Source organism: Salmo salar, chromosome ssa16 (genome assembly GCF_905237065.1).
Source record: "Salmo salar chromosome ssa16, Ssal_v3.1, whole genome shotgun sequence".
Taxonomy (NCBI): Eukaryota; Metazoa; Chordata; class Actinopteri; order Salmoniformes; family Salmonidae; genus Salmo; species Salmo salar.
In genome coordinates this window covers 41,672-57,355 of record NC_059457.1, presented here as the reverse complement: position 1 = coordinate 57,355, position 15,684 = coordinate 41,672, and the positions used below count along the sequence as shown (strand labels likewise).

The following is a 15,684-nucleotide window of genomic DNA, read 5'->3' as shown; positions in this document are numbered from 1 at the left end:
AGTTCCTTAAACTATTCAGCTTTAACCAGTATTGCCCATGTTGCCATGGAGACAAATGATGTGCCCAAAAAGTAATAACTTTCAGTCAAGTCTCTTTAGTGTAGCTTCACTCCGTAGCCCACATACTAGTCTGTCTCTAATGATGTCATTTAAAACACCATTCAACTCACAGTGTTCTGAGTTTCTTTAATGCAGCAGCAAACATTGATACAATTCAATAAAGATGAGACGGGAGACAGGAATCAGTTCAACCATTTATCTGGAACGTGAACATCACAACACAAACAAACCCCCATGATTCTCTGCGGCACAATTCCAATACACGGCAAATACATAAGTAAATGGACACTAAGCAAAACTCAGAGGACTTTAAATGTTTAGTTCTAGAAAGTAGGGCCATGGGATAGGGTCAGAAAGGTCAGTATGTTTGATAGCTGGTTACAGAGGTGACATAACCATATGGTCCATTATAACACAGTGAAGTAGAGGTGGGAGCTAAAAGCAGACATGGACAGTGAGACGGTGTGAGGAGGTCAGGGGTCAAACACTAGATCAGGACAGGTAGAAATGGCAGGGCTGGAAATAGACAGAGACATTCTGATCATGGCAAGACAAATCTCCTTCACATAGAGAGGATCAGGCTGTTGATTGTGGCCTGTAGAATGTTGTCCCACTCCTCTTCAGTGGCTGTGCAAAGTTGCTTGATATTGGCGGGAATTGGAACACGCTGTCGTACACGTCTATCCAGAGCATCCCAAACATGCTTAATGGGTGACATGTCTGGTGAGTATACAGGCCATGGAAGAACAGTTTTTTTTCAGCTTCCAGGAAATGTGTTCAGCGACATCGGGCGGTGCATTATCATACTAAAACATGAGGTGATGGGTGCGGATGAATGGCACGACAATGGGATCTCATCACAGTATCTCTGTGCATTCAAATTGCCATCAATTAAATGCACTTGTGTTTGCTGTCTGTAGCTTATGCCCATTCCATAACCTCACCACCACCATAAGGCACTCTGTTCACAACGTTGACATCAGCAAACCGCTCACCCAAATGACGCCATACATGTGGTCTGCTTTTTTAGGCCGGTTGGACATACTGACAAATTCTATAAACCAACCTTCAAGGTGATTTAGAGAAATTAGCTTTCAATTTTCTAGCAACATCTCTGTTGGACATTCCTGCAGTCAACATGCCAACTGCACACTCCCTCAAAACTAGAGACATCTCTGGTATTGTGTTATGTGAAAAAACTGCACATTTTAGAGTGGCCTTTTATTGCCCTCAGCACAAGGTGCACCTGTGTAATGATCATGCTGTTTAATCAGATTGTTGATATGCCACACCTGTCAGGTGGTGGATTATTTTGGAAAACTAAAAACGCTCACTAACAGGGATGTAAACAAATTGTGCACAACATTTGACAGAAAACAGCATTTTGTGTGTATGGAACATTTCTGGGATCTTTTATTTCTGCTCATGAAACATGGGACCAACACTTTACATGTTGAGTTTATATTTTTGTTCAGTGTATTTACAGGAATAAACTGGCCCAAAGTGTGTGTTGGTCCAGTGTGTGTGTGGGTCCAGTGTGCGTGTGTGTGTCCAATGTGTGAGTGTGAGTCCAGTGTGTGTGTGTGTCTGTGTTTGTCCAATGTGTGTGTGTGTCTCCAGTGTGTGTGTGTCAGTGTGTGTCAGTGTGTGTGTGTGTCATGTTATTATTTACAGGGACACTGAGGAGTTATAATGAACCCTAAAACCTGGATAGAGGGGCTCAGTGAATGTGGAGGTGAATGTGATCAGGTGGGTCAGTGTGTCAGAGGAGGCTCTATAGAAGGACAGAGTGCCGGCTGACCAGTCCAGATACACTCCTACTCTGTGGGAGCTGGAGGAGGGGACGTCTATGGTAGTGTGATTATCATTGTGACAGGCATAGTAACTGTTGTCAGAGCAGAGCAGACTCCAGGACTTGTCATTGTATCCAAGACAACAGTCATCACCCCCTCCTCTCCTGCTGATTCCTTTATATGTCACTCCTATATAAGCCCCCCCACTCCACTCTACCTCCCAGTAACAGCGCCCAGTCAGACCCTTTCTACACAGCACCTGTTCACAGTCCTCAAATCTCTCTGGGTGATCAGGATACGGCTGCTCCTCTGTCCTACATGTCACCATTCTGTTCTCCTCAGACAGAGAGAGGTGTCTGTCTACTGTGTTTAGGTCCAGTCTGAGATCACAGACATCTGATGGATGAAACCAGACACAATATTAGAAATCATCATCATTCACATTAGAATGTTAACTCACTTCTCACTAATTCATTTAATGTAGATGTTTCTAGGTATCAAAAGGAGAAGTTAAGGTAACTTGAGACTTGTTGAATGATCATATGTTATACTGTATGGTAATATAAAACACACTTATTCCCATTAATTACACACACACACACACACCTGTATGCATGCATGAACACAAACACACATAGACACACACATTGTCAAAGCAACTCTTTGTAAACATTGGTGTCCCTGATTTCTGCTTCTGTAGAACTACAGCTGATATTTAATATGACCAAGTCAGTAATGATGGTGGTCTTTGACTTTGACTTAACTTGAATTAAGACTTATTCTTAGTCATATTCTTCACAGCAGTACACACTCACATTTTCTAAGCCCAGGTTTCATTGTGTTCTCTCCACCATGTAGCGGTAAGCAGAAGAACAGACAGTCATTGAGTGATACACCTGAACACACACACACACACACACACACACACACACACACACACACACACACACACACACACACACACACACACACACACACACACACACACACACACACACACACACACACACACACACACACACACACACACACAGTGTGTCTCCAGTGTATGTGGCCAGTTATTATTCATAATCATGTTAACATCCACATGAATGTATTAGTGTTCAGTAACATCTTCTATTCTTACTGACAATACAAGTGAAGTGACTCCAAAAATGACAGGACATTTTTCACCATTCAGTTTCTATTAGGAAAAACATCATCCAAAACACAACCAAGACAAACTGCAAATTAATTCAACAAGTTTGTAGAATCACAAGCTTGATGTAATCACTGCAGGCATGGAATATGGGACCAAATACTAAACTTATGACTACTTTAATACAATATAAGTGAATTTGTCCAAGTAATTAAGACTTCTTCAAATGGGAGAACTAGATACATAAAATGCTTTCATTTCTAAACTGTAAAATATATATGTATAAATACCTTTAAATAAAAGGTGAAATTCTGTACTGTCGCCTAATATGAAACATTCTATCTCAAATCCAAAATGCTGGAGCATAGCACCAAATGTAAAACTGTAAGCTTCACTGTCCAAACACATATGGTGTGGACTATGTGTGCCTGGTAAACACATGTGGATCTGGTGAACAGTTATCACTTGTTGACCAACGACAGGAATACTGACCTCAGAGTTTCCAGTTTACAGTGGGGATTCTCCAGTGCAGCAGAGAGCAGCTCCACTCCTGAATCCTTCAGGTCATTGTTACTCAGATCCACCTGACACAGGGACGCTGAGACGCCACAACCCCAAAGATGAAACCCTGGATAGAGGGGCTCAGTGAATGTGGTGTGGAATGTGTACAGGTGGGTCAGTGTGTCAGAGGAGGCTCTATAGAAGGACAGAGTGCCGGCTTGCCAGTCCAGATACACTCCAACTCTGTGGGAGCTGGAGGAGGGGACGTCTATGGTAGTGGAATTATTATTGTGCCAGGCAGAGTAACTGTTGTCAGAGCAGCGCAGAATCCAGGACTTGTCATTGTATCCAAGCCAACAGTCCTCACCCCCTTCTCTCCTGCTGATTCCTTTATATGTCACTCCTATATCAACCCTTCTCCCACTCCACTTTTCCTCTCCTCTCCCACTCCACTCTACCTCCCAGTAACAGCGCCCAGTCAGACTCTCTCTACACAGCACCTCTCCACATTTCTCAAACCTCTCTGGGTGATCAGGATATGGATGGAACTTTCCCATATGTGTCACCTTTCTGTTCTCCTCAAACAGAGAGAGCTGTCTGTATATTGTGTTTGGGTCCAGTGTGAGATCACAGACATCTGATGGATGAAACCAGACACAATATTAGAAATCATCATCAATCACATTAGAATGTTAACTCACTTTTCACTAATTCATTTAATGTAGATGTTTGTAGGTATCAAAAGGAGAAGTTAAGGTAACTTGAGACTTGTAGAATGATCATGTGTTATACTGTATGGTAATATAAAACACACTTATTCCCATTAATTACACAGACACACACACAGTCAAATCAACTCTATGTAAACGTTGGTGTCCCTGATTTCTGCTTCTGTAGAACTACAGCTGATATTTAATATGACCAAGTAAGTAATGATGGTTGTCTTTGACTTTGACTTAACTTGAATTAAGACTTATTCTTAGTCATATTCTTCACAGCAGTCAACACTCACATTTTCTAAGCCCGGGGTTCATTGTGTTCTCTCCACCATGTTCCACACTGTAGCGGTAAGCAGAAGAACAGACAGTCATTGAGGGATACACCTGAACTCACACACACAGTGTTTGTGTCCAGTGTGGGTCCAGTGTGTGTCAAGTATGTGTGTGTGTCCAGTGTGTGTCTGTGTGTGTGTGTGTCCAGTATGTGTGTCCTGTGTATGTCCAGTGAGTGTGTCCAGGGTGTCTGTGTGTGTGTCCAGTATGTGTGAGTCTAGTGTGTGTTTCACAATGGACACACACACATAGAGGATGGACACACACACACACACACACACACACACACACACACACACACACACACACACACACACACACACACACACACACACACACACACACAGTGTTTGTGTCTAGTGTGGGTCCAGTATGTGTCCAGTTTGTGTGTCCAGTGTGTGTGTGTGTCTGTGTCCCGTATGTGTGAGTCTAGTGTGTGTCCAGTGTGTGTGTGTGTGTGTGTGTGTGTGTGTCCATCCTCTATGTGTGTGTGTGTTTCACAATGGTCACACACACACAGTACACACACACAGGACACACACTCAGCATATAACTTTGTCCAAGTGGTGGTCAGAATGTTTGTCTTAACTCGCCTGATAAGTCAAACATGTCTGATATGAACATTGACATAAACCCTCTACATACTTGAGTTTCTCCAGTCTGAGGTGTGGATCCTCCAGTCCAGCAGAGAGCAGTCTGACTCCTGATTCTCCTGGGTGATTGTAGCTCAGGTCCAGCTCTCTCAGGTGTGAGGGGTCTGACCTCAGAGCTGAGACCAGAGAAGCACAGCCTTCCTCTGTGACTAGACAGCCTGACAGCCTGCAAAGAGTAAAATCATATTAAAACCACACTGCTATTCTTTGGTGGTGAAGATAGTGGCAGTATATTTTTCAACATCTTCATGTCACACCCTGATCTGTTTCACCTGTCTTGTGATTGTCTCCACCCCCTCCAGGTGTCGCTTATTTCCCAGGTGTATATATATATATATATACTGCTCAAAAAAATAAAGGGAATACTTAAACAACACAATGTAACTCCAAGTCAATCACACTTCTGTGAAATCAAACTGTCTACTTAGGAAGCAACACTGATTGAGAAGAAATTTCACATGCTGTTGTGCAAATGGAATAGACAACAGGTGGAAATTATAGGCAATAAGCAAGACACCCCAATAAAGGAGTGGTTCAGCAGGTGGTGACCACAGACCACTTCTCAGTTCCTATGCTTCCTGGCTGGTGTTTTGGTCACTTTTGAATGCTGGCGGTGCTTTCACTCTAGTCGTAGCATGAAACGGAGTCTACAACCCACACAAGTGGCTCAGGTAGTGCAGCTCATCCAGGATGGCACATCAATGCGAGCTGTGGCAAGAAGGTTTGCTGTGTCTGTCAGTGTAGTGTCCAGAGCATGGAGGCGCTACCAGGAGACAGGCCAGTACATCAGGAGACATGGAGGAGGCCGTAGGAGGGCAACAACCCAGCAGCAGGACCGCTACCTCCGCCTTTGTGCAAGGAGGAGGAGGAGGAGCACTGCCAGAGCCCTGCAAAATGACCTCCAGCAGGCCACAAATGTGCATGTGTCTGCTAAAACGGTCAGAAACAGACTCCATGAGGGTGGTACGAGGGCCCGACGTCCACAGGTGGGGGTTGTGCTTACAGCCCAACACCGTGCAGGACGTTTGGCATTTGCCAGAGAACACCAAGTTTGGCAAATTCGCCACTGGCGCCCGGTGCTCTTCACAGATGAAAGCAGGTTCACACTGAGCACGTGACAGACATGACAGAGTCTGGAGACGCCGTGGAGAACGTTCTGCTGCCTGCAACATCCTCCAGCATGACCGGTTTGGCGGTGGGATCAGTCATGGTGTGGGGTGGCATTTCTTTGGGGTGTGCACAGCCCTCCATGTGCTCGCCAGAGGTAGCCTGACTGCCATTAGGTACCGAGATGAGATCCTCAGACCCCTTGTGAGACCATATGCTGGTGCGGTTGGCCCTGGGTTCCTCCTAATGCAAGACAATGCTAGACCTCATGTGACTGGAGTGTGTCAGCAGTTCCTGCAAGAGGAAGGCATTGATGCTATGGACTGGCCCACCCGTTCCCCAGACCTGAATCCAATTGAGCACATCTGGGACATCATGTCTCGCTCTATCCACCAACGCCACGTTGCACCACAGACTGTTCAGGAGTTGGTGGATGCTTTAGTCCACGTCTGGGAGGAGATTCCTCAGGAGACCATCCGCCACCTCATCAGGAGCATGCCCAGGCGTTGTAGGGAGGTCATACAGGCACGTGGAGTCCACACACACTACTGAGCCTCATTTTGACTTGTTTTAAGGACATTACATCAAAGTTGGATCAGCCTGTAGTGTGGTTTTCCACTTTAATTTTGAGTGTGACTCCAAATCCAGACCTCCATGGATTGATAAATTGGATTTCCATTGATTATTTTTGTGTGATTTTGTTGTCAGCACATTCAACTATGTAAAGAAAAAAGTATTTAATAAGATTATTCCATTCATTCAGATCTAGGATGTGTTATTTTAGTGTTCCCTTAATTTTTTTGAGCAGTGTATATATCCATACAAGCATGCATATACCTATATAGACATACTTTTTTAAAGAATATACATTTATTATTATTCCCTGCAAACCCTACCTCTGATCCCCCAATTGGAGTAAACTAATAAACACTTCGGCTTTTACCTTCAATTTTTTCATCTTATTGTCACGGTTGTCGTAGGAAGGAGCGGACCAAAGGGCAGCGTGTGTGTCGTTCCACATTTTATTTTCACTGTGACACTATGCAATACATATACATAAACTAGAGAACAAAAACAACAAACCGTGACGCAGAGCTGAAACATACACTAACTCAGAAACAATCTCTCACAAACCCAGGTGGGAAAAAACCCTACTTATGTATGATCTCCAATTAGAGACAACGAAGACCAGCTGCCTCTAATTGGAGATCATCCCAAACAAAACCGAACATAGAAATACAAAATTAGAACCTGACAACATAGAAAAACTAAACTAGAAAACTCCCCTGTCACGCCCTGACCTACTCTACCATAGAAAATAACAGCTTACTAAGGTCAGGACGTGACACTTATACACCTTTTACAGACAGTCTATTTTACAATAGTTATTTTTTGTTTGTTTTTAGTCCTTCCTCTATTTCTGATGTCCATCCAGTTTGATTTCTATTTGTAACTGTGCTATTTCACAAAATTTCTGAACCTATATACATTTTACAGACCCCGTATGTTTTACATTGTTTATCTTGTTATTAGTCCCACCCTTCAGCTCCCCGCCATCTATCTCTCAACATCATCCATTTCGGATTTCTATTTGCCATATATTTTTCATCTGTGCTGTGACGCTTCACAAAACAATTGAACCTTTCTATTCTCATAGCTTCTACAGATTATAAATTAAAAAAAAACATTATTGCTAAAATAATTATTATATTATTGATTGATTGACTATGGCTTTTCAAATCTCCCAGTATTGCTATCTGCAGCGTTAGTTCTAGGCAAATGTTGCAATTCTTCAGCCATTCCTGGACCTGTGACCAAAAACGAGCTACATATGGACAATACCAAAATAAACGATCTAATGACTCTGCCTCCTTACAGCAGAATCTGCAGAGCTGGGAAGATTGTATCCCCCATATATAAAACAACGGCGGATTCAAAACATCGAATTTTTCAATTTAAATTACTATACATAATTCTTGCAACTAATAGAATGTTTTATATTTAAATTACTATACATAATTCTTGCAACTAATTTAATGTTATATATATATATATATAAAAAAAACATGTTTTGCGCATCAATTCATAAACCTTGTGCCATGGAATGGGTACATCGAAACTCTCTTCCCAACTATTTCGCAATTTATATGGCACAGCTGTCAGTTTTTTGGTCCTTAAATGAAATTGGTATATGTTTTTATTTATCACACTTTTCTTTAACCATTTATGTTCTTTAATACAGGGCTGACATACAAGTCCCTTACTTTTTTCCCCTTCTACTTGCCTTCCCATTTTTGTGGTAATGCTGCAATTAATTGGTTGTACTTTTTGGGTAGAGCAGACATTTCCATATGTCTGTGTTAGCTGCATGTGTGACATCACTCCACCAGTCCTATTTGTAATATCATTCACTAAAATTATACTTTTTTTTTTATCAATTACTATATTTGAATTTTACCACAATATTTGTTGTATTATTTGTTCTGTCTTTTCAGGTGGATTAAACTGAAATTGCAACCAACTTTCTAAGGCTTTTAAAAAAAATTTAGATATTTTGGAGATTATTTCCTTTTTAAGGAAATAAAGGGGAAAAGGCCCTTCTTGAACATAGGATGATACATTCGTACCAATTTACTAGAGAACCAGTTTGGATTTAAGTATAACATTGGTATGACTGATGCCTTTAGTGAAAAGTCTAATGCTTTAATAATTTCTGCCCTCCGAATTCATATTCATTATATAAATAGGCCCTTTTAATTTTGTCTGGTTTGCCGTTCCAAATAAAATTGAATATTTTTTGTTCATATCATTTAAAAAGCAGGTCACTAGGTGTAGGCAAAACCATAAGCAAATAGGTAAACTGTGATATGTCTAAAGAGTTAATCAGGGTGATTTTTCCACAAATAGACAAGTATTTTCCTTTCCATGGTAGCAAGATCTTATCTATTTTTGCTAACTTTCTATAAAAATGTATTGGAGTGAGATCATTTCTTTCTTTTGGGATTTGTATACCAAGTATGTCCACATCTCCGTCAGACCATTTAATTGGTAAACTACATGGTAATGTAAAATTTGCATTTTTTTAGTTATCCAATATGTAATATAGACTTATATAAAGATAATATAGATTTACACTTATCATAATTTGGTTTTAATCCAGAGAGGATAGCAAAAGTATCTAGATCCTCTATGAGGCCGTGGAGAGACTCCAATTGTGGTTTTAAAAGAAAACATGAATCATCGGCGTACAATGACACCTTACTTTTTAAGCCACGGATTTCTAATCTCTTAATAATATTATTGTTTGATCTAATCTTAACAGCTAACATTTCGATGGCAATAATAAATAGATATGCCAATAGTGGACAACCTTGTTTTACTCCTCTAGATAGTTTAAAACTTTGAGAAGTAAGCATTATTTACTATTTTACACCCTGGGTTACTATACATAACTTTAACCCATTTTATAAGAGATTCCCCAAAATTGAAATATTCTATAAACTCCAGTCGTACTTTATCAAAAGCCTTTTCAGAATCAGCTATGAAAACCAGGCCTGGTGTCCCCAATATTTCATAGTGTTCTATAGTTTCCAGTACTTGTCTTATATTATCACCAATGTAATGTCCATGTAAAAAACATGTCTAATTAGGGTGAATAATATCTGACAATACTTTTTTAATTCTATGCGCCAAGCATTTTGCTAGGATTTTTGCATCACAACACTGAAGTGTAAGAGGTCTCCAATTTTTAAAATGGACTGGATCTTTATATATACCACTTGGGTCCTGTTTCAGTTATAATGATATCAGACCTTCTTGTTGCGTGTCTGATAATCTACCATTTATATAGGAGTGGTTAAAACATGCTAATAATGGTCCTTTGAGTATATCAAAAAAAGTTTGTATACTTCCACTGGTATGCCATCCAGCCCTGGAGTTTTCCCATCCTTAAAGGCCCCAATTGCATCAAGCAGTTCCTCCTCTGTAATTTGGCCTTCACATGAGTCTTTCTGTACAGATGTTAATTTTACATTATTATTAGGAAAATAATCCATACAATTAGTTTCAGTTAGTGGAGATGGAGGAGCCTGAAATGAAAACATATTCTTAAAGAACTTTACTTCCTCTTTCAAAATATAATTTGGTGAATCATGCGTGACTCCATCATTTGTAACAAGTTTTAATACATTTTTTGGGTAGCATTTCTATATTGAAGATTGAAAAAGAATTTGGTGCATTTTCCCCCATATTCATTCCAGTTCGCTTTATTTTTATAATATATTACACTGGGTCTTTCTTGAAAAAGTTCCTCCATTTCTTTTTGTTTTTCCTGTAACTTATTCTGTGCCTCTATGGTACCATTTTATTTGCCATCTAACTGTACTGTTAGTCCTTAAATGTCCTTTGTTAATATGGACTCTTTTGATCTAAATTGCTTTTGTTTTATAGATGAGTACTGAATTGCATGGCCTCTAAAGGCACACTTAAGTGTCCCATACAATAAGGGGATCTGCTGTACCTATGTTGTCTGAAAAAGTCCGTTATAAATTCTTCTGTCCTAGTTCTAAACAATTTATCATCTAGTAGGCTATGATTAAATTTGCAATATCCTCGCCCACGTGGAAATTCTGTAAGAGCAATATATATGCCAATTATGTGATGATCCGACCGCATTCTGTCCCCTATCAACATTTTTTTTAAATTTTGTGGCAGAGAGAATGGCATAAGAAAGTAATCAAGACGACTAGCTTGATTAAGCCTCCTCCATGTACATCTCACTAGGTCGGGGTATTTAAGTCTCCATATATCCACTCATTCCAATATATCCATGACATTCATGATTTCCTTAAGTGCCTGAGGGCGATAGTTTGTAGTGTGATTTCCTTTCTGGTCCATAGAGGTATTTAAGACCGTATTAAAATCTCACACCATAATAATAGAGTCTAGTGTTGCTTGTAGAGTTGATAAATTCTAATATATATTTTCAAAGAAGCTTGGATCATCATTACTCGGACCGTATAGGTTAATAAGCCATATCTGTTTATTGTCCAATAACATATTTAAAATAATCCATCTACCTTGATGATCCGTTTGGACAATTTGTACATTTGGATCAAAATTACCGTTAATTAAAACCATCACCCCTTTTGAATTTCTTTGCCCATGGGAGAAATATATTTCACCTCCCCAGTTCTTTTTCCACAAAACTTCATCTAAAATTGTTGAATGGGTTTCCTGTAAACAATAGATATTATATTCCTTCTCTTTTAGCCAGGTAAATACTGATCGTCTTTTCTTATTATCTGCTAGGCCATTACAATTGTAACTGGCTGTACTTATTTCGCCACTTACCATAATGAGACAACTTTAAATTCTATTTATGAAAATATATGTTTGTAAACGTACCATTAAAAAGTAACATGATGATTGAGTGTCTATATAGCTGTAGCATGATATTTGCATTGCTACTAAGTAAACCTCCAATTGGTCCCTACTATTCCACCCGCTAAAAGCCTTCCTCATCCCTAGTTGGGTTGTCATCCCAATGCCCGGCAGACCACCCCCGATCCCCCGTATTCCATAGCCCTGAACAGACTGGGATCCATCCTTCGAAAAGAGCACACAGTGCCATTTACCGAATTTAAGTAAATCAATTGCCAAATGCATTTCCATCGCCCTCACCTCGATTTGTATTATATATAGCTGTGGATCATCCTCTACTGTCCCTAACATCTTTAACTCCTTCGCAACAGTTGTGGGATACACACATACACCCACACACAGTTAGCCCTTTCCCCCCACACAACCATAAGCTCACATTCTCAACAGTTGCACCATCCCAGAGCCCAACTCAAGAAAGGTCTTGATTTACAAATGCATTTACAGTTGCAGCTGCATTAGAAGGCCTGCAAGACCGTGCAAAAAAACGGGCAGAAATGGAGAGATTTTATTAACCATTGTCACATCCTAGATGGAGGTCAAATGTACACCTTTTCCCTGAAACACCCACAATATGGTCATCTGTATTGAACATATTCCCAAGCATCTCCATGAAGTCAGACTTTTGATTTTGTGCCACCAGGGTCACAATAATATACCCCCTCTCTGAATGTCCGAGTGTGACCCCTCCCCATGGGTTACTGCAGCTAGTGTTGCCAGCACTGCCACTGCCTGGGTGGGGGCACACTACCGAATCCCCACCGGCTAGGTACAAGGTCGTCAAGGTTCTCATTAGCAGCTTTGAGAATTTCCTTCTGTAGTATGCTCTCCCTTTAGAGGGCTTTGGCTTTGCAGGACCAACCCTGCCAAGCAGGCTCAGAATCTTGAGGGGGCAGTGCTGCTCTTCGTCTCTGACCGCATTTTGGCTGCATACAGACCACTTACAGCAGGCCCATAAAACAGTTAGGGACTTCTCCTTAGTATCTGGGTCATTCAGGTGGGTGTCCAGGGTATAGGGTTGTGGACCGCACCATTAAATTAGGATCATAAATAAATAATTAGATATCATTTATTTTAAAACTGTTCCACCATGATAGAACAATAAATAAATTAAATGTATAATTCATTATAAAAGTATATCCATCATCTGAACAACATTGAAAGCCCTCTCATACCCCGGCTCTCAGCAATACATTGGTTCTGGGATATGCAACCATCTCATTACTAACTCACTCAACTTTCCCAAACTTAACAAATAAAATAAAAAGATAAACACACACCCACCATCCACACATACTGCGCCTTCTGTTTACTTAGTTTTTATCTTCACCATGTTGAATTAGTGCTTGTGTGTTCCAATTAGTTATATGTGAAGATATATACAAAGCAATTTTTTTTTGAAATTGTGTTGTTACAATCCATAACCGGGCTAGAATTGTGTATCATTATTTTCCTCATCTACTTTGTTATTTTTTAAATAACCATAACTTTTGTATATAAGAGTAGTCTTTGTGTCTCTGAACAACTGGTTATCAATGTATAGTTTATCAACGACGAGAGCTACCCGTTTCCCTTTTAATCTATTTTCTTTGAAAATTGGATACAGAACTTTACGCCGTTCTGCAATTTCCTTCAGAAACTGATCATTCATGCCAATTTTCAAATGATCAAAGTATTGCCTTCAGATAGAACAATGTATAGTACAAATATTTGAGTAGACTGACCAGACCAGTTTAAAAAGCAGCATTTTTTGTCAACATACTCAGATACACCAGTGTCCTGAAACCTTCCATATCTATTCATAAATTAATATATCATTATTATAAAAGACAAATATTTGAGTAGACTGACCAGACCAGTTTAAAAAGCAGTATCAGTCAGAAGACAGACAGTGAGGTATCAGATTTAGATTGTATTGAGTATACAGTCCACACCATATCTATTTTGACAGTGAAGCTAACATTTTAAATGTGGCTCTATAGCCCAACATTTTGGATTTGAGATCAAATGTTTCATATGAGGTGACATTATATACTGTCACCTTTTATTTGTGTGTATTTTAATACATATCTGTTTTACCGTTTTAAAATAAAAGCACTTTATGTATCTAGTCCACCTATTTGAAGAAGTTATAAGTATTCTAACCAATTCACTCAGAGAATTAAAGTAGTCAAAAGTTTAGTATTTGGTCGTAAACTCGTTGGTTGCATTTGCAGTTTGTTTTGGTTGTGTTTTGCCCAATAATAAAAATGGTGGATGATGACTGGATTAATATTCTGTCTGAGTACATAACATGTTTCTAAACAGTAAATTAATCCTGATGATGCCATGATTAAGAAAAATCATGAATGAATCATGAATAATAATGAGCGAGAAAGTTAAAATAACAGTGGCTACAACAAAACATGCTAACCACTCACCATTACCAATAACAGAGGCTACAACAAAACATGCTAACATCTCACCATTACCAATAACAGAGACTACAACAAAACATGCTAACCTTTCACCATTACCAATAACAGAGACTACAACAAAACATGCTAACCTCTCACCATTACCAATGCATTTATTTATTTCACCTTTATTTAACCAGGTAGGCAAGTTGAGAACAAGTTCTCATTTACAATTGCGACCTGGCCAAGATAAAGCAAAGCAGTTCGACACATATAACAACACAGAGTCACACATGGAGTAAAACAAATGTAACCCTTTCAACAGGCTCGAATACGACTCTCACAATATTAACATATGTAGAGTATCTCAGCAGCATGGGATGTTAGGTGAGAAGGACATCTCCAATAAGAATTCCTATTGTAAACTATCTAGGGTTATGACAATAGGGTATTAACTTCAGATGAAATGATTATAGGTTTCTGTTATTGAATCAGGATAAACCATCCCATGCATTAAATTGAAACAATTAATGACTCCACCAAGGCAACACACATAACGTTCCATATGTGTATTAAAACAATTTCAAACACAAATACAATTTCAGACACAACAACAAAAGAAATAAAAAATAATAAACCCCAATGAGTCGTACACAACCCGTGTCCAAATGATTTCAAGTTTGCTTAAATAAACCGTTGGCGCGCGTTGGAGCTCCAAAAAAAATTACAACACCCAATAATATCCTGAAGCACCTCATATTGTGGTTACTCACTACTTGGTAGATATTCCCTCAGCGAAGTATGGCAGTTCCATGCAGGTTTCCTCACAAAGTCCAAGGCAAGCACAGCTACCCATGCAGACAGTACACCTTAGCCGTAACCGATATCCCATGGGAACACGAACTCGTTAAGCTTCCCAAGCAATTATCTCCCGGTGTCACACGATGCTAGGCTAACCTCAAGGCTGGCAAATACCTCCACGACGAGACAGTAGCTTCAGTCTTTACTAAATTTTAACTAAATTATAACAACTCTTTTATTAAATAAAATATGTATTTCCCTTCATGTCTTAGTAGCTATGGGTTTTGTTGTAGTTCTGTCGTCTTCTTTTATAATTTTTCTTCACCAACCGTCCTGAGGTAAAACGTCCATCCTCTCATCAACGTCTTTTTCCCTCCCGTTAACCAGGTCAACTCCCATTGGCCACAACTTAACAAGCGACCTTATTGGTCAAAACTTAAACTTCAAAGTAAAACAAACTATTCACTTATACATTAAATAAATATTTCTTCAAAAAGCATAATATATTAACAACATTACAGTTTAGGAGCAATTCAATCATCTTTTAAATATAATAGCAATTAATTATAACAAATAAACTCAATACTTGGTTCAAACAAGGGTATTACACAAACATAAAGTGAATAATACAGTAGAAAAATAAGTCTATATACAATGTGAGCAAATGAGGTGAAATAAGGGAGGTAAAGGCAAAAAATGGCCATGGTGGCAAAGTAAATACAATATAGCAAGTAAAACACTGGA

General features: G+C 39.4%; 1 protein-coding gene across 1 annotated transcript; it reads right to left on the bottom strand.

Moving 5' to 3' along the window:
• Positions 1-242: 242 nt before the first annotated feature.
• LOC123727776 (stonustoxin subunit beta-like) lies at positions 243-5,254 on the bottom strand. The gene is made up of 4 exons (XM_045696826.1): positions 5,190-5,254; positions 4,505-4,551; positions 3,484-4,129; positions 243-2,249 (listed from the first exon to the last, which is right to left on the bottom strand). The coding sequence occupies exons 2-4, from the start codon at positions 4,524-4,526 to the stop codon at positions 2,240-2,242; spliced, it is 678 nt and encodes a 225-aa protein (XP_045552782.1). The 5' UTR covers positions 4,527-4,551; positions 5,190-5,254; the 3' UTR covers positions 243-2,239.
• Between the last annotated feature and the right edge of the window lie 10,430 nt (positions 5,255-15,684).